The 23,860-nt window shown below is 49.4% G+C and overlaps 1 protein-coding gene across 7 annotated transcripts in view; it reads left to right on the top strand.

Annotated features, from left to right (window-relative positions):
- The first annotated feature begins 7,185 nt into the window (after positions 1 to 7,185).
- ZBTB40 (zinc finger and BTB domain containing 40) overlaps positions 7,186 to 23,860 on the top strand; it is a 45,114-nt gene continuing 28,439 nt past the window's right edge. For 3 of the 7 annotated variants that reach the window (XR_008731342.1, XM_055704743.1, XM_055704744.1), the window contains exons 1-4: positions 7,574 to 7,720; positions 14,714 to 15,504; positions 16,115 to 16,248; positions 23,184 to 23,379. Coding sequence is in view for 6 of the 7 variants with exons in the window: in XM_055704743.1 (XP_055560718.1) it covers positions 14,775 to 15,504; positions 16,115 to 16,248; positions 23,184 to 23,379 (1,060 nt within the window). In the remaining variant the exon portion in view is untranslated. Of the gene's footprint in view, positions 7,335 to 7,573; positions 7,721 to 14,713; positions 15,505 to 16,114; positions 16,249 to 23,183; positions 23,380 to 23,860 lie in introns of those variants that run through there. The other 4 variants (XM_055704741.1, XM_055704742.1, XM_027803313.2 and 1 more) reach the window with 4 other exon arrangements.

The raw sequence follows: 23,860 nt of genomic DNA, 5'->3' as shown, positions 1-23,860 counted from the left end.
TGGAAAGGTACTCATGATCCAAATCATGGCACTACCTTGGCACCATCAGGGGACTGTAGGGGTCTCCACCCCCTGCTCCCACAGCAGAAAAAGCAAAGCACGGTGGTGGGAAAGCCAAGCTTGCTCGTCGCTCCTAACCAGCAGCAGGCACTGGTTTGCAGCTGCCAGTGCATGCTTGAGGGCCAAAAAGGGGACTGGCAGGAGTCTCTGCCCCAGCAGGAACATGGTCCATGCAGCAACTGGGTTGGGACGTGCAGAGGGACATGTGCCACAGAGGGCAGTTTGAGGGAAAGGAGCTAAATCAGCAGGCGAGTGCATGACTGGAGCCCCGCCAGCACCTGCCACCTCTGGAAATAGCTCTTACAGAGAACCGGGTTACAGGCATGGAGTCCCCTTCCCTCGCGTTATTACGCTGTACATGATACATGAAACATGTTGGCAGCGGTCAGTCTAGGGAGAGTTGCAGCAAGGGAGGGAGCAAGATTAATAGGAAAACAAATCAGCACCTAGAAACGGAGCAAAGGGACAACATGGAGGGACCCAGACCACCGGGTATGCTGGATCGCAGACAAGCCCATGCACATGCATGGAAGGAAAAACAGGCTGTGAGCAGAGCTGGCCACCAGGAGTAAAGACAGGAAAATGAAAGGAAAACCCTTTATTATCTAAATGGGGATACAATTTCTGGAAGAACAGACTCTTCAGCCCAGGAATGGTGTTTGAAGCACTAGAACAGCTGAGAGAGGTGTTGATGGGAGCTGTCATCAGAAAAAAACCCCATCAGACTGTTTTTTACCTAAAGCCAAGACACAGGAGAAGAGAGAGATACTTGATTCTGGGGTGGGGAACTCCGCATCAGCATGGGCCCATGGAGGTAGTAAAGGAGAACATGTAGGGGAGATGCTGAGAGAAGCAGATCTAACACAGAGGAAAGAACAGTTATAAGAAACGATTGATAAGGAGTGGTAGCTGCTGGTGTTTGAGACACGCTGGCTGAAAGTGATGTGCAACGGACACAAGGGAATAGAGTGGACAGCAAAATGTGGGGTTCTGGGCAGCAGTGAGGAACTGCACTGTGCTCAGTGACCAGTGGCAGTCTGCAGCTTGCAGATCTAGGAGCAAGGATCCTGCCAAGTCAGAAACTTGTGGCTTTGCTAACAGAGCATCTATGGACATGAAGGAGGTTGCGCTCAGACCGAAAAGAAGCTGCTGACCGTGTCCTCTGGACCGGGATGAACCCTCCAGCTGCTGGCAATCCCTGGTCACCATGAAAAAGCCCCTACAGAGGAGATTTGCAGATCACCTCTGAGAAAAAAAGAGTTCGAGATGAGCTAGGCTTACCTTGCACCAGATGTGCAGATGGATCTGCAGTCTTTTAGCTTGTAACAGAACTGGCATGGCTGGAAGGAGAGGCTCAAGGGATCTTACAAAGATCCTAACAGAAGCAGGTACTGAGACAGGACAACAATTTGTACAGCAAGGTTGGCAAGATCACCGAAAATCAATGTGACAGATACCAGCAGCTCCTACCAGCAGGTGAAGGGTGAGTTCTAGGTCACATTTAGGGTGGGATTTTGCTTAAAAGAGGCCAGGCACTAATACCAGGGGACGGAAGAGCTGACATCATGGACAGATGCCTAGGCATGCTGAGTCGAGGATGAAGGCATGCCTGGAGCACTGCCAGGGCTGGATATTGATGCTCAGCTGAAGGCCAAGTGTTCTGCCCCATCTTGAAAGGAATCTCTGCAGCCACGTGAAACTCCAACCTGTTTGTGAAAAGACTGGAAGAAACGTGATCACATTTAGTAATGGATCACAGATAGGGGATCACTGCTATTGCAGCCACAGAGCCTGGGAACTGGACTTTCTAGAGGCCATTGAAGTCATAATCTGACGGTGAAGGTGAAGATGCACTGAAGATGCACTTCAGAAAGCCTGATGTTCTCAAGATGTTCTGCTCAGACACGGGGCCACCACACTCAGCAACAGAGTGGATACAGTTTGGCATCCTGTGGGAACCTGGACACAAGATATCTTTCCCCACATGCCACACAGAAGGGGCAGGAAAGGCAAATGCCAAGGAGATGGCAACCTTTGGGAATAATTTCAATAAAAAGCGATGAAGTCAAAAGCCAAAGAAGCTGGTGAAACAGAAACTACAAGGGGCATTAGGAAGCCAGTCTGGGTGCCAGTAGTCTACCTCTGAAGTGAAACTTCAGTTTGGTTGAAGAAACACAGCAATGAAATGCTCCAAACCCATTTACAGTCCCTGCTTCTTAATGTGAACGTCCCCTTCCCCAAAAGACCTCATCGGGCTCAGATTTGAGGGCAGTTTAGCTGGAGTAACAGGGCAGCTGACAATCTCTGAGTACGACCCCGGAATGTGCTGGCAAAGGCAAGAGGATGGGGCAAAAGTGGGGACAGAGACCGCTCTGCCATGAAACAGCTGCTCCCCTGGGAGGAGGGGGAAGGACTAGGGGGAGAGGAAATCTGGAGTTTGGTACACGGAGAGTGCACTTTGCTTGGTAACTCCCAGTGTCTCCTCTGGGACAGCTTGGAGGGGTTGTGCATGGTGTTCCGCTCCATTAGTAATTACTTTATGCCAGCACATGTAAATAATTATTCTGGCACAGCTTCCCAGCAGAGTGCTGTGTGCAGTCCTTCTGAGCCGTTCTAGCATTGACCCCAGAGCACAGCCTGCTCTGCTGGCTCCCTTGGAGGCCGGTATCAAGAGCAATGAGATCTGTGTTCGCACACGGACAGGCTGCAAGTCCTTGCATTGACAGCACTTTGGAAAATGAAAAGTACCTGTGCAGGTAAAGCGTATTTCCATCTGATCAAACTCACTGCTTTCCTTCCAGAACAGATTGTGCAGCCCACCCCTTTCCCTGAAACCAGACACTCTAGAGAAAAACTTTGAGGTTAAAAAGATGGAAGGGAAAAATGCTTACAGAAAAAGGAAGGTAAGCCTCCATCACTTGGTATTTTCTGCGAAAGGTTTTGCCCGAGACGGGGCATTCATGCCAAAGTTACAAAGCCCTGTGAACAGCAAGGTTTCCAGTGGAAGAGAGAGTCCTTGCAAACTGATGTGTCTCTGCATGGTATGAGAAACAAATCTCTCACGCCAGAAATCTGCCTCTTTCCAAACTCCAACAGTGCCCTCAAGTGCTCAAAGAAGAAGCCACAAGCCAGGGACGGAGTTTGCTACCACCCAGGCTGCAGTGCAGAGGAGAGATCAGGAACTAGGAGGGAAAGTCGTGACTGCATGGCCTTGAGCTTGCCCCACTGCTGTCCCTGCCTCCCTACGCTGAAATGGCTGCATCCCCCTGTCTTCCTTCTGTTCCCCCGTGTGGGCAGATCTGTGCCATGTGACAGCCCAGCTGTCACCAAGAGATGCTCCAAGAGCATCCACAGCAGATCTGTACTCTCTGTTGCCTGCAAAGGAAGCACACGCCAAAGCTTGTGAAAACATTGTGTGGTTTGGATTTGACCACTGGAGTGATCCCATCCAGCCAGACCTCCTGGACCCATCCCTCCAGAAGACGCGACCTCCTCTGGAGAGGAGAGGATGAGTCTCAGTGTCCCAGCTTTGAAGGGGAGGTTGTATTTCACCCCAATCTGACTCCCTGCCATGAGCTTTCCAAGCTGTGTGGAGACAGTTTTGGCACAGCAAGGCAGGGCAGTCCTCGCTCCTTCAGTGGGCTGCGTCTCAGCAAGAAGAGCTCTTTTGGGGAACAAGAGATAAGGCTTGTTTGGATCTGTGGGACCTCTGCCTGTTCCCAGTGAGACAGCGGGAGCTGGAGACACTGTCCATGCGCACTTTGTGTGACACACAAGTGATCCCTGGTTGGATGGTGAACTCAAAAAACAGTTCACTTCACTCAGGTCTTCCCCTGCAGGTTCCCTGGGAAGTTATGTGGTGGAGCTTTACCCTACAGTCCTATACTCTGGAGAAAGAAAACGCTGAGATGGTACACCTCCACTCACCAGTACTTGCCGTGTGAGAATTAAGATGGTTCCAAGGGACAACAGGACGTCACTGTGATGAGAACTGACAATGGTATATTGGGACATTGTCCTTGTTTCCTGTTTCCTCACCTTTTTCCTTGTCTGGGGAGGCTACTCTTAGCCTGGATCATGGCATCGGTTTGCTTTACACTGTGTGGCCCCCAAACCCATTAAGCAGTGGAGGGGACAGGAACAGGCCCATGGGGAAGGGAACTTCTGAATCTGTTTTTGTCCCTGTAGCCAGAGTATCATGGGACCATCCCCTCTGACCACCTGCAGCCCTTGAAGGAAAGCCTGCCTGGCTTCTCTGAAAGCACATTTGTTATTCTTTTCTATCACTTCTTATCATGCTACTGTCCTGTCATCTCCATACACCACTGTCCATCACCTCCAAGGCAGGGGACTTTAGCTGCTCTCTGAGCAGGCTGCCATCACGCCGTCAGTCCACCTGGAATCACAGACACTGCCAAGCAAACAGCGATTTTGGCTCCAGAGCTGGTTTCAGCAAAAAGCCACCCCTTTATCGCCTTGTGCTGTGGTGCCTTGATCTGGGCAGTGATGGGCTTTCAGCTTTTTCCTTTCTCTGATTCTGGTGAAAAGCTGCTATCCAAGTGTTGGCTGGAAGTACCACAACACAAAGCCAAATTAGACACCGTCCAGCTCACAAACATAGAGCTACAACCTCATGCCCCACCGGACCCCTTTTAAGTGCCAGAGCTGCAAGTTTCTTCCCCAAGGACTGGTTCTCAAGGTGCCAGATATGGGGGCTCTTCTCTGCCATCCCAGACTTTGCAGGAAAGGTTTTGCTGCTCTGGAGAAGGCACCTGCTCCTGCTCTGCTGTGCTTCAGTGCTGTCTCAGATAGCAGGAGGTGACCCTGCCAGCAAGCACAGATCCGACAGCGATGAGGACGGTCTCTCTAACATAGCGGGCAGTGCTCACTGCCCTTTGTCTCACTGATGCTCTCTGGCAAGTGCCAGCGTCTCCCTGCAGCAGATGGGGAACAAGTTTTTCATCTGACACAACCTGGTCATCACCTTCAGGTCTGCTGCTGTCAGCAGCCACAGAGCAAGAGCTACTAGTGACTTCTCAGGGCTTAGCATCAACTTGCTTTGATCATCACTGGCCTGGGGATAAAAATAACCAGATCTGGGTACAGCACTTTTTCACAGGGATCTCTTTGCCGCATAAATAGGACCACTTACGAGAAAACTGGTGGAGTGGGAACTGATAGCTGTAACAGAGACAACTACTTGCAGGAGTCCAGCAAAGGACCATAGTTTGAGCAGGACCCCCAGGAACTTCTCTCCACACCTCCACAGGAAAATGGCCTGTCCTGCTTTTCTTGCATTGATCAAAAGTGACCTTGAAACCTGCTGCTGCAATGCCATTTCCATTCTAATGACCAGAATAGCTGGCTGTGCCACTCATGGCTGAGGATCCCAGCCAAAAGGCATTTCCCTGGCAGAGCACAGAGGCCCCAGAGCAGAGCAGGTCTCATCATGACATTGTGGGTTTCTAATTAATACCCATTTGTTTGCAAGCTGATCTGCCTGACCACATGCCAGCCCCAGAATTTCATCTGCATCCCTGCGGAGAGGGCTTGACAGTCACTAGGACCCACAATCTCGGGCTCTGCCTGCCTGCTGCTCTCTACCAGGTCACACACAGCCTCGTCTCAAAGCAGCATAGCCGAAGATCTTACTCAACTTGCCTCCACGCGCTTATCCGGAAATTAGCACTTGTTTATGCAAATGAGTCAGCTCATTAGGCCGTCTTCTCAATCCATCAACAGATGGCAGCAGATAACCCCCTTCCAGGCCTGGGAATACAAACGGAATGCCTGAATCTGCTATTCATGGCACTGCCTGGCGATTTTTTAAGAAAAAAAAAAAAAAAAAAAGTCATGCATAATAGAGCCAAAACCTTTCTGTTTCCACAGTGACATGAGTCAGGCAAAACTTCCCCAGTGCACTGTGACAGCTGTGCACAGAGGGACCAGCAGCTTTCAGGTGTGCACGTTGGCACTGTACGACCACACAGAAAGCAGAAAACACCCACTCGACGTTAACACACAGGAGAGGGATCACATCTTCACTGCCAGGGCATGATCCACACACAGCTGTGATTTAGCGAGGCCAGCAGGGACACTTGGTGGCCTCTGACTGTTCCCTGCACTGCTGTTTGATGGCAGGGGGCAGTCCCACTTACTGGGGCCATCTGGAAGGTCTCAGCCTGCTGAAATGAAATGCACCCAGAGGCACCCTCTGGCCTGTAGCTGGGTCAGATTACCGAGAGATGGGGAACATAAACACACCAAGGTCCTGGGGAGGAACAAGGAGCATCCCTGCTATGCCAGCATGCATCTGTACAGAAATACAAATTAGGGTCTCATCACCTCTGCCCTGAGAGCACAACGCCTGCACACAGGCTCAGCAAGGACAGCCTGCTCCCACCCATCCTGCCCTACCTAGGCTAATGCGTGGTGTACATACACACCCAGGACCTTGAAAACCACAGTGGCCTTCAGCATCTGGTGACTCCTTTGCCCCTTGCATTTCCTGGGGCTGGCCATACACCCTGGGGGTCCCTGCCACCCACCCCACCCATTCACTACAGTGGTGAGATGGCTGACAGAAGTGATTGGGCAGTCATTCCAGCAGCGTGCCACGAAGCCAAGGGCTAGCAGCTGGGCAAGCAGCTGACAGAGCAGAAGGAAGATGGGATCCCACTGCCAGGATTGTGTCCCTCAGCCCTGTTCTCTTCTCACAGCCAGCACCTCCAAAGTACGCCCATAACTCCTGCTCTGGAAGGCCCAGACCGGCTCAAGCCTTCCCTTCCCCTCACCCTGCCCACGGGTGGGTGACCCAGAGCCAGGCCGGGCTCCCACTCGGGGCCCACCTCAGCCCAGCAGGCTCCTCGCAGCCACCAAGCTGCTCGCCCAGGGCCCGCACTCTGTCACCGCCCTCCTAAAGAGATGGGCGCCAGCTCTACCCCAGGAGAACGCCGTTTTATTAACCGAGGGATCTCCGAGAGGGAGCCCAAGCGGCAGCAGCAGCCATGACGCGCCCCTCCCTCACAGCCGCGGTGAGTGGGCGGAAGCGCGGGGGCGGGCGGGAGCGAGCGAGAGCACTGCGCATGCCCAGCCCCCCGCCCCGCCCCCCCGGCGCCTCCATCACGTGCCGCGGGCCCGCTGCCGCTTCAAGATGGCGGCTGGCGGCAGCGCGCCGCTGAAGGGGTGGAGCGGGGGGGGGGGGGGGGGGCGGCGGCGGCGGCTGTTGTTGAAGCTTTATTGTTCCCGTGTCCGCCGCGCCGCTCCCAATAAAGGTAACCATGGCGGCGGTGGCGCCGGCCGGGCCGGGGGCTTGGAGGCCGCGCTGTGGGGGCGGCCTAGGGCCTGGCCCGCCTGGCTCGGCCCATCTGCAGGCCGCCCTATCTGCAGGCCACCCCACTGGGTGTCCCGGCCGGCCCCCCGGCCTGCCCCTCCGGCCTCGCTGCCCCACCTCGGCGCCAGGCCCTAGCGGGGGGTCCGGGGGGGCTCTGGCGTGCTGGGGAGGGGGCCCTTGCCTGGCTCTGTGGGACCGGCAGCGCCCGCCCTCACCCGTGGGGTGGGCTTGGCCCCCGCGGAGCCTGCGAGGGGGCTGAGGGGAGCCCGCAGCCCGGCCGGGAGGTGGCCCCCGACGGCAGCGCTGTGTTCAGTCAAGGTGTGCTTGGTAGGTGCACCATGGGTGGCCAAAAAAGAGGGGAAAAAAAATATGGGAGGACCGCTATCCCTCTTATTTAAAACACTACGCGTGTACCTGCTGCCAAAGGGAGCTGCTTGATTGCATGGCTGTATGGGAAGTAAGGCAGGGTTTTTCTTTTGGTAACCTTTGCTTAAAAGCAGTGATGCTTCTGCTGGAATTTTGGTTCGACTTGTGAGCCAAAGCCTGGCAGCTGGATTCCCTTGACATTTTCCCCCTGCCTCCAAAAATGTTTCTCATTAGCTGTGCTTCAAGGCCTCTTTTGAGTTGTGTACCCTGCTGAGGAGAACCTGTGAACCTCTCCGGAAAGTGGGTTTCTTTAAAGGTAGGCATGGAAGAGAATCATCTTGCTCTTCCACGTCTTTTGCCACAGCAGATTCTTCTCCTTTCTCTGGACCGCTAATTACATCTGTTCATTGAGGTGAGGGTTGGAAGACACCAAGAGACAAATAAATGAGGGGTTTTTTTTGTGCTGTGCCAAGAAATCAGCAGTCTGAGCCAGTTTCTTGTGTCGTCACCAGCTCGACAGAGCTGCTGCCCTGTTCTGTAGCAGCCAGTTCCCAGGTCGAGTTAGAAGTTTTATGGGAATGTGCTGCGGTGGGTGCTGGTCAGTAAAGCCCACCTCCTCCCCAGAGGGGGCCAGGCTTGCGGGGGTGTCTTGGCAGTATATTCTTCACCTGTGATAGAAAGGAAGGCTGGCACACCTGGATTATTGGCCCAATGTGACACCAGGCAGTATGATTCTGCAGCTTTTTGGTTAAGAGATACCAGGTGTCTTGCATTTGAGGAGTAATTTGCGTTTCAAACTCGAGTCCAAGGACAGGGAGTTGCAGGAGCAGCCTGTCCGAGTACAGACCAGAACAGAGGTCCTCTCCCAGCCGACCACCCCAGCTTCTGTAACCTGCTCATTCATTCTTGTTTCAACTTTCTTTCCAGTATATTTTAACTGCCAAACATATTGCTTAAAGAAGGTGCTGAGAATGTGTCCATTGTTGCCCAGACCACAGCTCAGCAGTTATAGAAGCCTTCCAGGCGACGGGAGGAAGCGAGTTGGTTTCTTGGGGTAAATGCTGTTAGGCTTTTATGTTGCAGCATCCTTCTCTGTCTGTTTTAAAGCAGCTGCGCTCATGTTTGAAGAGTTGCTGTAGGTCCTTGTGCTTTAATGGAGTTTTGGGGCTGGGGGGGTGCCTCTCTGATGGGCTGAAGCTATAGATGACAGTGGTTGGAAATCCAGTTGCCTCCTGGCTTTCTGTCTCAATAGATTCAGCTCAAAGTAATTCTGTGTACTTTTATTACAAGGTCTGAGGGAATTGGTCCCTGGTTTGGCTGACCAATGCTTGAGAAGTGTCATTTTAAAGGTGGGGATTTTTTTTCCCTCCCCGTGTACTTGAAGAGGCCTTTGGACCAAGGCACCGTATGGGTGCATTGTGCCTTGTCCGCTCCTGGGTGCGGGAACAAATGTCTTCTGTGCTTCTGCGGACAGCAAAATGGATTGCAAAAGCTGGTCAAAGTCGTGTTTTTGGGGAGGGGGGTTGTTTGTTTGTTTGTTTTTTAAAAAAACCTGCTAATAAATTGCAACATGCAGTCTGCTCTGATGTAAACCTACCTGACAAAGAAGAGTTCAGATATCCAGCTTTTGTTTTTTGAGGATGTTATAGGAACCTGCAAAATATAATTAGCATGTCCGGTGTTCTTGGGCACAGTGAAATGTGGATGAGCAACAACTGGAGCAAACTTCAGCTGTTGCTTTGAGTTGGTGCTGGTTTTCCACTGTGTGATTTCATTCTCTTCTTGGGGTAGCCCTTGGTTTGCAGAGAAATGGAAAACTTGCTGATAAGAGTTAGAGCACAACTGTTCGTTTTTCAATCTATTATATTTCTAGTCAGCGCATCATTGCAGACAGATAGCCAAAGCATTGCATGTTTTTTGAGCGGTATATTCCACTGCCTTTAGAGACTGTGGAGCGCTGAATTTAGTCAAAGTGTTGCTTATTTTCCTCTGTTATCTGTCTGCGTTGATGCTCTGAACTGAAACAAAATAGATTGAAAACCAAATTGGTGTGCCCTGGCTCCTCATACTGGATTTTACATTTTCCTTTGGGAAAGCTGCCTGCTCTGGCCCTTCAGAGCACCCCGGAGAAAGGTAATGATCCCTCAGCTTCTTTCAGCACTTCAAAGACTGAATTATTTTTGGTGGGAGAGGTAAGAAAATTGAATTGCAATATGTGATTTTCTGCCTTTCGAATAACCGTCTTTGTAAGGTCATCATCTTAGTAACAAGAAAACAGGAAACTGGTAAACACGCACAAAAAGTATTCAGATTCTGATTTTAAGGCTGTTGTCCTTAATGCCTCAGAGCTAAAACCAGAAAGTTGCCCATCACTTGGAGGCTGCTGTCGTACCCCGGGAGGACTGCAGGGCCAAGGAATATGAGAGAACAAATCTCAGCTTTCTGTCCTGCTGCATTTACTGATGTACATGGGTCTTGTGAAACGAGCCTTTTGAGGATGTGCAGGAAGGGTGAGCTCCTCTCGCAGGGACAGGGAGCCTTCCTGGGCCAGGACCTGCGCTTACTTCAGTGACCACTTTGGATTTAGCTCCCTTGGGCAGAAAGCTGAGCGTGGGGAACAGGAGGGTTGGTGGGCTGTTCCTGCGAGACCCTCCAGTCAGCTCTAATGTAAATGGCATTTACTTGAGACAGAGAGGTTGGATTCTTCCATGTTGCTTATCGCTTTCTGTCCACTTTATTTTTTTTTCTGCCTGCTTTGTTTTAGCTTTTTGGAGCTTGCAGAGGAATTGATCGCTTCTATTTTTGCACTGTGTATGCAGATTGCTTTTAGGAAGCTTCATTAGCCGTCCGAGCGTTGCAGTGTGCTAGCAGCAGAGGGAGCACAAGGCTGCTGGTTTGTGCCTTTAAAAAGCAGTGTGAGGGTATTGCTTAATTTTTTAGCAGTGCAGCAATAGTTGTTGGCTTCTTAATTTATTTATTTTTTTAACGCTAAAAAAAGCCTGCTCCATGTGCATTCCAAGGAATAATTTCAGACATGGGATGCATCTTCAAGCTGGCCACTGAGATGCTACTAATTAATGCAGGAAGTAGCTTTTGGCATTATTTCATTAATGCCAGAAGGTGTGTTGACCAGCACCTTGTAAAAGCCCTTAATTACAGCAGTGAGGGGCATACAGAATCCTTTTTCTAAGGTCATGGCAACATTAAATTTCTTTCTGTGCCTTGTGATGGCCTTTCTGATGGTGTGAGGGTACTGTGGCAGCATCGTAACTGCAAGGGAGGGATGGTCTCATTTGTGCATCTTTGGAACACCTATCTCTGTAGCATCTAATTGCTGAAGTGCTTAGTCCTAAATTCCAATTATCTTTTGATGAACCTAGTGACGTGGATGGCTTTTGAATCTGTTGAATCTAGATGGAAGTAATTATATGAATAATGAAGAAAAGTAATTTAATTTGGAAACTCCTTTTCAGTTATGTGGATGGAATCGGGTGTTCCTATTTCCTCCTCCTCTGTGAAGAAGCATTGTCACTATCAGCAAATCTTTTCTCTGTTCTAATGTAGCTTAAAGAAAAAGGCACAATCCCCTCAAACTGTGGAGGTAGGCGAGGACAGAAATACCTGGGAAGAGGAAGAAAGAGCTGAAATGTTTGAGAGGATAATGTTTGTGCAGACCCATTCTGGGCCTCCTGTACTTGGGATGTTCAGGGGGAGGGGCTTCTTTGCTGAAGTGGGAGTCCTGAGAGCAGTCACAAATGATAACTGTTGCTTAAGGGTGGCAGGAGGACATTTATCGACACGTGGTCAAGTACAGCATTAAGAATTTTAGGCACTTCTGAAAATTTGGCTCAAATTGATTGAGGTTGCTGTCTCACTGGAAAGCGGTGGAATGAAAACTTCTAAGCCACCTTTGGTGTTCTCCCTGGGAAGCTGGCAGGATGGAGCTTAAGATGTCCCCTGATGTTCCTCAAAAGATTAGTTTTGCAAAGCCCATTTATTGTGCAGCTAAGATGAGCAAATATCTGTCTCTGACTCAAGTAAGATGATATTTTGGAAGAGGGCAGTGCTTGTGTGGCTCAGGTCTCAGAGGCCCCACAAGCAACCTGCTTAAACCATTTTTTACCTTAAGTTTGAAATTCATAAAAAGTCTCCAGTGAGCTTGGCTCCAAGGAGGATGCTGAGAAGCAGCTTTAAGCTGAAAAAGTGGCAAATGGCTTTTTCTTACCCGTGGTGCTGGCAGAGGCAGATAGCTCGTGCTCTCTTAGGGCTCGTTGCTGCTCTCAGAGAGGTTCCCAGTTCAGTCCAGTCCCACAGCCACATCTCCCAAAAGCTGTCTAGAAGGTGGCTGGGAGATGAAGCCGACAAATTCGGGTAAGAAACAAGGCATGTAATTTAATGTTGGAATAACTGTGGCAGTGGAGGGTCCTCCCCCTGAAAATCAGTTCTTATGACTGGGCGTCTTGCTGGAAGAGCAGCTTTAGCCAAACCCAAATTACTGAGTCTGGAAATCTAGGAGGCAGTGACAGATGAGAAATAAGATTACTGGTGGTGGTCCCTTCTGGCCATAAGCTTTGAATAAAAGCCTGAAGTGTGTTCTAAGTGGGGGGCAATTGCCTTGAGGATGGTCTTGGCCATCACCCCTCATTAAAAAATGTCTATTCTCTTTGGCAGTACTGGATCTTTGGGTCCCTGTAATTAAAGAAGTAAAAATTTTAGCAAATATGTCTGATCTAATTGCTTGGGACACATTTTCCACTGCTCTGAGTTGTTGTAATAAAGAAGGGGAGGTGCTGCTAGGCTGCTTAGAGCTTTACTGTTTTGAGCTGTCATGGGCAAATATGTCTTCTATATTCTTGCCAGGAACAGAGGGAGCAGACGGTGCTGCTGCTTCTTGCAGCTTGCCACAGTGGAAGTGGTGGGTTTATGCAGAAGGCTATTCATGGCAAAGTGAGCAGACATCTTTTCCAGGACATTGATGTTTCCTGCTTGTCCTTTTGTAGGAAGAGCCACAGCTATTATTATTTAACCAGCAGACCCAATTTCGTCTTGGATACTGGAAGTCCTTCAGCTCTGGGGAAGGAGTGGGTGGACTAAAACTACCATTACATTGAGTCTGGCAAAAGAAACGGGTCTCTTTCTTCTCCCACGGCCAGCAGCAACTCTGACAATGGCAGCTCGGTTACTCATGATTTACAATGGTGTGGGAGGATAGCAGAGCCTGTGTGTTTAATAGGCTGGAAGTGTAGGTGGCCAGCCCTGTGCAGGAGTGAGGGGGTGGATCTGGTACTTGCAAAGCAGCAGAGATGAGCTGCAGAGCAGACAGCCATCGGTTGTGATGCGCTTGGAGAAGCTCTGGCTCCTGGGAAGCAGAAGGGTGGGGTATTGACGACTACTTAGGATTCCCAGCCTTCCAGAAAAGGATTCATCTACCCTCTGCTCTTGCTTCAAAGCTACTCAGATGGAGAGCGTGACACCTCTGCTTTGAGGTGATGTCAAAACCATCTGTGATCTTATCCTAATGATTGAAAGGCAAGTTACACAGTACCAGTACTTCAGCCTTAAAGCACAGGGGAGCTCTTGGCTGAGCAGGGGAGCTCTCATGCAGGGGTGGTATGGCTGTCTGTAGCTCTGCTATGAAGTGATGTCTCTTGGCTCCTCCTGTCTTCCCACAGCCACCGAAGGCAGCACCATGCGGAAGGACAGCTGGAGTCCTGCCTGCCTGTGGGCAGGAGGTCCTGCTTCCCACAAAGTCTGAACTCCAGAAGGGTTGGTGCCTCGTGGGAGTGAGACACCAGCTCAACCGGTGCCCAGTGTCTGCTTGCAACTTAGTTTGGTGTGAGTGGGGAGTTGCTCCGAGCTTGCTTTTGTATGAGGCAGCGCTTCAAGGTGGTATATGAGCATCAGCTCATTAAAGCTCATGCCCTTATGACAGGCAATATTACTCTTGTTCTCTACAAGAGAGTGGGAAGCTGGGTGCAAAGATGTTAAGCGAGGGTAGTGTAAATCATGTCCATCTGATGCTCTTCCACTAATGCTCATGCTGTTTTGTTTCAGCATCATTGCCAGCACCAGTGTTAGGCATCCTAGTGTGTAGACAAGGCAGTAACATCTTTATCTTGTCTAGCTTAGAAAAAACCTGCAGATATCCCGCAGATAAAAATTCTGTTGGCAGATGTCCTATCTGTTCTCTCTCCTGGAACAGGGCGGAAAAAGTAAACGGGAGGCTCTGGTAGATGGTATTAGGGCTGTGGACTTCTGCAAGAAATTACAGCTTGGGGTAGAAGGCTTGTAAATTGATGAGTTAGGACTGTGGTGTGCGGAGAAGAGAGATGCTGAAGGCCCTGGGCTGCAAGCAGACCACTCTCTCTTAACTGTCCTGTGCCCCTGCTGATCTTAGCAGTCATGTGGGGAGCAAAAGTGGTCCCAAACCACTTGCTGCTCTGCGGGTCAAAACCAACACCTCAGATTCTCCTCTGTGCTTGTTAGATGGCCTGAACAGGTCTTCCTCCACTACTTCCCCACCTGCCCTTTTCAAACCAGCTGCTGAATTCAGCATCAGCTCCAGCTTCTGCATGCAGGCGAAGCCTGGCACTGCGGTACCTGGTACGAAGAGTGTTCACGCTTCCTTGAGCTGCATGGTAGGAGGCACATCAGGGAGTCTCTTCTTCCTTTTTATAGCTCCTAGGACTCAGTACTCATTGCCAAGCTCTTTCTGAAGCATTTGTATTTGAACAGCATCTAGGCTCTTCAGTTCTAGTAGGCCAAGTTGCTGAATTTGGGGAGTGTGAGTTCAGAATGGGGCCTCTTACTATAACCACTGAACTGCAGTATAGTAAACTACTAGGAGGTGTAAACTGAAAAATATTTTTTGATTACTCTTTCTTTCTGTCTGACTCTGAGCAAAGTGCTAACAGGATCCTTTTTTTTTTCTTCTGGTTTTTTTTTCCCTGCTAGCTGGGCTTTATGAAAGCAGTGTGGAGACCACAGTGAGAGGAGGCCAGTAGACCCTGGTGGCATGGAGCTTCCCAGTTACAGCAAGCAGCTGCTGCAGCAGCTGTACGCTCTCTGCAAAGAGCAACAGTTCTGTGATTGCACCGTCTTCATTGGAAATGTTCATTTTAGAGCACACAAAGTGGTTTTGTCTGCTGCTAGCCTGCTTTTCAAATCCTTGTTGGACAGCACAGATACAATCTCCATCGATGCTTCTGTAGTGACCCCTGAGGAGTTTGCGCTCTTGCTGGAGATGATGTACAGTGGCAAGCTCCCACTGGGGAAACACAATTTCACCAAAGTTATTGCTGTGGCAGATAGTCTGCAGATGTTTGATGTGGCTGTTAGTTGCAAAAACCTCCTCAGGGACCTCATCAGCTGTTCTACTCAGGACCAGGTAGTGAGAGAAGTCTCCAGCCAGGCAGCAGACTCATCTGGAAACCACGCTGAAGCCAATAACCTGCCCCAGTCTGGAAAACCCGATGAAGGAAAAATAGATACCCTCCTCCCTCAGAGAGTTTCCCCTTTTCCTGGCCCTGTAGAAGCAGAAATGGAAGCAGATGTTTCTCCTCCTGGCCAGGAACTTACCGTGAATCACACCTGGGTTCACCAGGATGCAATGTCAAGTGACTCCAGATCCCTCCAGGAGGATTCAGGCTCTCATCCTGATGAGCCTGCCTGTGCTGAGCAGGGTGGCTGTGTGGAAGAGGAACTTGCTGAGCCTCCAGAGGAGGAAGGAGGAGTGAGGGATTTAGGTGAGACTTCACAGGTCTGGACACAGCATTACCTATTATTTCAAACTCTGTTGACTCATATTGTCCTGTTATGGGGGGTCTTTTCCTTGGTGCTTTTTAGTTTATCATGGGATGGGAGCAGCGCCAATATGTTCCCCTTTTCTGCAGGGACTTCCTTCCTTTGGCACTGTGCAATACTCTCCTTTAGCCTTTGCAATTGCTTAATGCTCATCACTTTACCAGAGCAGTAGTGAGTTTCTCACCCATGCATGTGATTGCATCTGACATGCGGTGAGATCTGCGTTAGTTCAGTACATGAGGTTGATAAGGCAATCTTTATAACAGTAAGAGAGTTGCCTGCTAATGCTACCTTATCCTTTAAACTCCTGTTCAGCATGGGAGGAAAAAATAGGCTGTACTGGGTTTAAAATAAATGTTCCATTTATAACTGGTGTTAAATAAACTGTTGGTTTTCCTTGCAGGCTGTGTGGTATCTTCAGAAGGGATTTGTGAGTCACTGTTTCCCTATTATAGCCAATGTGCTGGTTACAAACCGATGCCTTTCAATCACATCATGCTTTCTGTGAATCCCTTCAATTAGCAAATAACTGATCTTGTTTCTCTCACACAGCAGCAGAGAGTAAAAGCTGTAAACTGGATTTCTTTCTTCGATATGAAAGTGTTTTCTCTGAGGCCCTTTCTGATGCCCAGGCTGTGCTGAAAAGACTGGAAGAGTGCAGAGAAGTTGATGCCTCTCAGAAGGAGGTAGGTGTGTTTACTTGCATAAATGGTACGAGTTTTTTTTTCACCCTGCAGAGGGCTGGAGTAGTTTGTGCCCCGTTTATGAAATTATTTCACGGGAAACTAGGGCTCTGGTGCCTGGTTGTTTGGAGGGCAACAAGTGCTCACCTGAGCAACACCCTGAAGAGGAGCACCTGTAAGAGTGAGCTGCTTGTGCACATAGGTGAAGAAGTATACGTCCTGCCCTGACAACATCTTCGTTTTATTGTGGGAGAGCTCCAGCACTGGTTTCTTTCTTCCTGTTATGACATTTGCTTTGGGAACTGTATCGACTTGTAAATGACTGACATATGAGATCCCAAAATAGACTTCCTGAGCCCTCGGCAAGGGCTTGCCGTGGAGCATCTGCTCTGTTCTGTGTATAGCAGGCTGCTCGTGGGGAGCGTTACGGGGAGGTTATGGGTGACACCCCGCAGCACTTCTCCTGGCAATGTGCTGCTTTAAAAGCAGTCATCGTTGATGAATGATGCTTTAGTTGCTGTTGGAGGGCATATTTGAATCTCGTGCTTAGTTAATGCTGAAGGATACTCTGGGCTCTGAACAATGGTAGCCAGACACTGGCTGTTGTACCAGCTCAAAGCCACCACAGAAACAGCAGGTTATGTCCGTATTGGTGTGGCAGTGGTGCAGGAGGACATGGAGTTTGGAAATTATTGTGGTGGGTCCAAGCAGGCAGTCATGCTGGCTGCATGATGCTGCAAGGTCCATAAAAAAACCCCAAACAAACAAACAAAAAAAACCCCACAAAAAACCCAAACAAACAAAAAACACCTGTGGCTGCTACAGGGTGAAGATGGCACTGTGCTTGCTCTCCTCACCTTGGCTGTTTCTGATAGAGCATTTTTCATACCAGGCTGCATGAACTGCCCTGTGTACCTTTTCTGTATATGGAAAAATGAGAATATAACTGTTCTGGCTCTTCATGGTTCTGTGGTTTGTGGACCTTTTGAAGCCAGAAAATGCTATTCTGTAGGTTGGGGACTTGTGATGCTCTCTAGATTGCCATGTGCTTGCTGGCTGGGAAGCTGCCTGGATTTAAGTCACTTGGTTCCTCCCATACCAGCGTGACCATAGGACATGGGACATTTTGGCTGTGGAAACATTCTGCTTTTAAAAAACAAAGGCAATGTGTTTATTGGAAGAAAAAAAAGAAGTTATGACAGCAGGGAGGAGAATTTGCTTGAGTTGTGGAGTACAGGTTTCTTTTCTGATGAGCCTTGAAATGTTCATTGAGGGAAGCCCTGGTTCCCTTAGCTGCTGACCTTCCTGGTGGTGTTGAACTTAACATCTCTGGGGCTTTAGGAGGGAGATGTGGTCCTAATTCGTGTTTGTAGCAGCAAGCCCAAGCCTGGCTGGGCTGACAAGCACCTGTGAGTGCATTGCTCTCAGCATGCCTGTGCACTCTGAGAAGCATTAGGGTTTTGTATGTTTGTTTGTTGCCCTGATCAACAAAATATGTCAGATTTAAGGTTTACCTCTTCTGCACTTTGGCAATTGGAGCAGAGCTGGGGAGGGTACTCTGTGATGTGGATGGACATGCCAGAAGGGATCACCTGTGCCAGAGTGCCTTCCCTTGCCTGCTTGTGCTGTCTCCACAGTCGCAAGGCAGAACCATACCTGCAAAGCAGCCAGGTGTACTGCCTTGCTTCTGCTCTGCATAACAGCCCCATTTTCTCTTGCTTTGCAGTAACTGTTCTTTCTTGAGCACCTTCAAGACCCAGCAGGTAAGGTTTGCAGACCTGCGCCTGGCCCTTTGTGCTCCCAAATGAGCTGTTGCAGCAGGAGCCAAGCGAGAGGTTGTGGAGCTCAGAGACTGCTTGGGTGTCTGACCACAAAATGGCAACTGGACAATTTTTCTGCAGCTATAAATAAACGCTGAATAAATGAGAAATGGATTTTCTTTAAGCCTTCCTGAAAAATCACTCCTCAGCTGTGACAAGCATGAAAAGTGTCAGCCTCAGGGCAGTGGTGGGGACAGACTGCAGCCTGTTGTAAGCAAGGGCTCAGCCAGATCTGTCCCTCTCTGAGCTCCCCTCTGGGACATGTGGGACTCTGGGCACCCACACCACGTCTAGGCTCTGTTTCCAGCACAGAGTAGCTTTTCCCCACAAGGGCCTGGTGTTTTCTTCAGGGGAAACACAGTGGTTATGGTTTTGAAGGCATGCTTGAAGTGCAAGTTCAGCTCTGAAGAGCCCAGCTTGGGCTGCGTAATTAAGGCTGAGACTGTGCCAGTGGTAGGAGTCAATGGATTATATTTTTTCTCACTCCTTTCCCCCCCACACCCCCCTTTTTTTGCATTGTTTTGCTAGTCATTTGCTTGAAGTCTCTTAGGTGCCTCGGAGCAAGTAAAAGTTGGTCTGGAAGCCAGTGAGATGCTGTTTCTTTGCACTAAGCAGTCTTGCTGGGCGTGCTTGCCCTGCTGCAGGGGGGTCTACCATCCCTTGTGCATGTCCTGCTCAGGACCCTTTTTTTTTGGGTGGTTTATCTCTGTAGGCAAGCAGAGATGTGTTTTGGACAGCAAAGCCTGGGCAACATGGGTGTTTGTGAGGGTTTGTGGGGGTTTTGCAAGCCTGCCTGTTGACACCAAGGCTGTCCTGGTGTTCAGGCTCCTGGTTTCAGTGAGATTTTGCTTTGGATTTGGCCTTTGTATTTCTGTTCCTTTACTTGTGAGCCTGTCCCTGCATGGGTGCCTTGTTCCCCGCAGCACTCCTGTCTGCTCCCCTTCGGTGTTGCTGCTTTATTGCCAGCTGCCTCCAGTGGAGATTTGTTAGGTCATGGGGTTTTTCCCCAAGGAGGTTTGCAGTGCAGGGCTTGCTTTTGTGAGAATTATTGCTTCTCTGTAAGTTTGATGTTACATTCTGCTCTCCAGGCTAAAAAATGTGAATAAGTTGCTTTTCTGCTTAGGGAGATGTGATTTTTGGGGTTGTTTTTGTTTTAGAATCTCTCTGTGTGTCTCACATAAACTATTCCTATCTAATTTGGTTCTGGCTTGGATGAAACCTGCTTGGAAATGAGAACAAGACTGAAATTGCAGTAATTTGGGGAAGCGTAGAAGAGCTTTGCTGGTGTCAAGTCTTATCTTCCTGTGCTCTCTTAGAGAAACTCAATTCAAATTATTGCACAGCTCATTTGTTCCCTCTACTGCTTGGTTCAGATGAAGTGGGGGAGTGTTGATTCTCCCACGTAGGATAAATGTCACTGTGCTTGTGGGTCATTTCCATTGCCTATAGGCCTGTCCAGTTATTGTCAGCTTTGTTTGCAGCTGCAGAGATTTCTGGATGCAGCAGAAGAAAGAAGTTTCTTGTTATCTTCTGCATCCTGATTAGAAGTGATAGCTTATGAGCATTTTTTTTTTCTGTGGTGACAGAACTGGAGAACTTTTTTTCCCCTGTTCTGATGTATTTGTATAGCAGTTTGGGCTGAGCTTTTGTTCCTGTTGTGTGCAGCAAGCAGAGGCCAACATTCTGCATGGAGCCTTCCTCGTACTGGGGTCTCCCTCATTAGTCACGTACAAATGCAGGCTTGAAAATAAAACACTTCATGTTTCTGAATGACAAATGGGAACAAAGTTGGGTTTTTTTATGATTATTGTATGCACAGTGATAGTTGATTGACTTCATGGTGCACTCATAGCCTAGGAGCTTCTTTGTGGTTCAGAGTGTAGAGTCAGTCCCTGTGCTGTCCACGCTACTGGCCCTGTGGGCAGCAGCTCTGTTTGTGCAGGTTTCCAATGGCTTTTGTATATTTTCTTCACCTTACACACATAAAAAACCAGGAAAAACCCCAAAACAAAACGAGGATGCTTGTTTTCACAGAGGACTGATGATTATGTCTCTGAAGGTTTGCCCATGGTGCACAGCCTCCTGCGGTCAGGGACTTTGCAGCTCACTGAATGGCCGGTGCAGCTCTCCCTGGTATTGGAGGTGTCACTGAGGTATGGGCGCAGGATTTACCGTGTTCAGGGGTGAGTCCTGTAACTGAATGTCCCCCAGCTTGTGACTGGGGGGTCTGAAGGGAGCTAGCTGCTTCTGTCACCCTAAAACCAGGTTGCTTTCCAGTCTGTCTCTTGCAGATCCCTCCTCACCACCCTTTGGGTGCTTGCATTCACTCTAAAGCCAATGCTTGAAGGAGATCTCTCAGTAATCATCACTGAAGTGACTTTTTTTGCTGAGATGCGCGCTTAACAGTGGGATCAGGAGTGTGGGTAAGGCACAAAAAATCATAACCCTGCTTGCCCACCTGCAGGGATGAGGCCAGTGGCCACCTGGGCTAATGGCTGCACTGACCTGCCCCCTCTCTCTCCCCACATCCCTCTTTAGTCTCAATTGTGGGCCATTGCACTCTTGTGTGGGATGTGTGTTTCTTGCCCAGCTGGTTGAGATCCTCTCTGGGTCCCAGGACATCCCTCAGGTTGGTACACCAACGGAGTTCAGCCCAGGCTCAGGGCTGCTCCCTGCAGGGTCCGCCACCAGCTGCTCCCCAAGGATCCCTGTCCTCACTCAAAACACTTAAATCTCACAATCATGGTGGAGAGGGAGGTGGAGGTCTTGGAGGCACTGGCTTACTGGGGATGTTGTGGATTGGTGTGAGGAGAGAAACGAGCGTCTGGCTGGGAGGCCACAGTGCTAACTCAGCTCTTGAGCTTTGCAGAAGCAGGTTGTGGCTCTGCATGAGCAGCCTTGTGCATCTTCCTACCCAGCAGCAGGGTGCTTTGGAAGGAGCAGGAAACAGTGAGGGTAGAGCAGGAGATCATGCAGTGAGCGGAGGGACACAGCACTGTAGGAATTGGTTGTATTAGGAAAGAAATCTGGAAAAATGTGGGAGATGTGATTATATGTAGATAGGAGACCTACTCTTGGGGCTGTGACCTTCAGAGATTCCTGTTCAGAGCTTGCCTTGGAGCTGCTGTGGCAATGAGGAGGTTTGGGATGAACTGGGAGGGCTGTTTCATGGAGTGTGACCATTGCAGTACTGGGTTAGGAGTGTTGTGGCCACCAGAACTGACATCCTCAACTGGGACCAAACTTCTTGATGGATGTTGAACCTATTCGGTGGCACAGCTGAAGTCTGAGCCAGGTCTTGGTGACTTGGTTTCCCTGCTCAGAGAGAGGGTCTCTTGCTGCGATCTGGAAGCTGGATGTGTGCTAATTTGTGCCAATTTGGCCACAAAGGTTTTGCAAGTGTCCCAGGCAGTGAAAGCCTAATGGATCAGGCTGTAATGTGTGGGCACATTATGACTAAGTGGAAACTGGGATTCCAGCTAATATCAGTATTTCTCCATTTTTTTCCAGGATCTTTGGGAATTGTTAGTGCTTCAAAGTAAGTCTGAAATGCACTATGTGCTCTTTCAGCTAAAAGGCTGTTGTTCCCACTGAGCAATGTGTCCAAGGAAAGGTCTTCCGGAAAGAGACTATAAATAGCAGAGCCTTTCAGTTTCTGAAAACTCATTTCCATTAACCAGATCCATGCACTGAGGAAGGGATGTTACCCAGAGCTCTGGGTAGCAATGCTGTGATGGTTTTTAATTTAAAAATATAAATATGGTGACAATGCAAGCTACTTTTCATCCATTTTAGTAAAAGCATGTATTTGGCAGGGGGCTGAGCACCTTTAGGATGGTGAGAGTCAAGATCTTTTGTGTTTTACAAGACCGTTTTGATCTGAAGGGGGCAGGTACGCAAACCTTGAGAACAAACATGATCTGGTTATCAAGTCTCATTACAAATTAATGTTTGCATTAAAACAATACCTTTAAGCTTGTTCTTCAGCACGTCTGCAGCATCTCCTTTATTCCTTTATAACAGAGCCCTTCATGTCCATGTCTCTCTGTTCGGCAGGAAAAACGCCGTTAGCGGCTAAGAGCTGGGACTCCTGCAGCTTCCCCTCTGTGGATACTCTTTGCAATAGGTCATTGTACTGTCACGCTGCCCTAATATATGAGCATTTACACCTGCTAGGAAAAGCAAGTCCACCATCCCCCTGGTGCGGCCCCAAGCAGTTGCATTCAGTCTTTTTATCATAGAAATAAAAATGACAATGACAGCAGAAAATGGCCGCTCTCTCTGGAGCTGGGCTAAGCTCTTCACTTCAAAGGTACTTTTATAGAATCCCTGGAGTCTCTAATAAAGGATGTCTGCTCTGAAAGGCTGGCATCTCTCCTGGAGAGCTGGGGAGCATGTGTCTTTAGGGGCAATATTTACAGCGTTAAAGGGCTCCGGGGAAATGGGAGCAAGAGTTACAGCTTATTTCTTTTCCTTTTATTTCCGTAACTGCACAGGCATGTTTGCCTCTAGTTGCTGTTTCGGGTCACTGGAGTAGATTTTGGAGCTCTGGGCATGATTACCAGGCATGCTGAGAGCCCATGACACTTGGAGGTTGCGTGCCTCTTCTCCAAAACTTTCCCTAGGAGGTGCAACTCCATTGTGACTTGAGAATGGAGATTCCTAAAAGTCCCACTTCAGATGCTCTCTGCTTTCTGTGCGAGTGATCTCTCCTTGCTCTGTGCTGCAATCTAGTATCCTCTGTCCTAGCCTTGGGCTTCCAAAGTAGCGATGCTTAAACCATGTTTTATTAGGTCTCTTAGATTTGTTGGCATTTTTTGGCTGTTAGGGGAAGAAATGAAGAGGTGTTTGGTGCTGGAACCCAGGTCCAGTTTGTGGGACTTGCAATAAAGGGAAGGGCTGGCAGGCAGGGCTTGCTGCCCTCCTCCCTGGGGCTGGTGGCCACAGCCAGGAGCTTGAGTTCAGTGGTATGTGTCTATGCGATTATTTTTCTGTGTCGTTTAATTTTCTTGTTTCCTGAACAAAAAAACCCCACCAGGATTCTGGTTTTTGTGTTCATTTGTGTAGGGCCGTTGACTCTTGTTAAAACCTTCCGTGCGTTTCCCTGTTCTGTTGTAGGCTGTGGCTGCCTGTCTGGCAGAGGCGGGGGAACAGTCGGTATACAAGAAGCTACTGAGCAAAGTGAAGGATGCTCAGACCCTGGATGCTCAGACTCTCGTGTCTTTACTGAAACTGTTTCAAGATGTGAGTCCCAAGCTGAGAGCAGCTTTGCTGGAGAAGGAACAGGGCAGTGGAGAAGCCCTGCGGCAAACAGGTAGAGAATTGGGTGCAGCCCCTGGCAAAAGTGAGTGGGCAACCTTACAGGCAAAGCAGGTCTCCAGAAACCCTGCGTCTTTACTCAAGATGCAGGAGGGTTATCATATGCTGGCCAAGATCCTGGCGCGTTTCCAGCCCGCAGCAGCGGGGTGTAGGCAGCGCAGGGCTCTCCCCATTGCTGCCTGGAGGGCTGGATCGATGGCTGCGCAGCTAGCGTGGGTCAGAGCACAGCTGAGCCTCCGGATTGAAAGCTCCTTTCTTACTTGAGTCTGACACAAAGCAGTGGCCTTGCAAACCTGGTGTTAACCTCCAGCTTGCTTTATGGCTTTGTGCTCTGTTAGATAAATGAGACATTTTCCTTTCATAGAGTTTAAAGAGAATAGTAAAGTGGTTTTCCTCTGCTGCTTGTGCTTGGGATGAGCTTTGCTATTCACTTAGATCTTTCACAGAGTCTCACTCGCTTCAGGAGCCTGTCAGTT

Source organism: Falco cherrug, chromosome 3 (genome assembly GCF_023634085.1).
Source record: "Falco cherrug isolate bFalChe1 chromosome 3, bFalChe1.pri, whole genome shotgun sequence".
Lineage (NCBI taxonomy): Eukaryota > Metazoa > Chordata > Aves > Falconiformes > Falconidae > Falco > Falco cherrug.
Note: the sequence above shows the minus strand (reverse complement) of the source record. Positions and strands in the feature narration are given on the sequence as shown.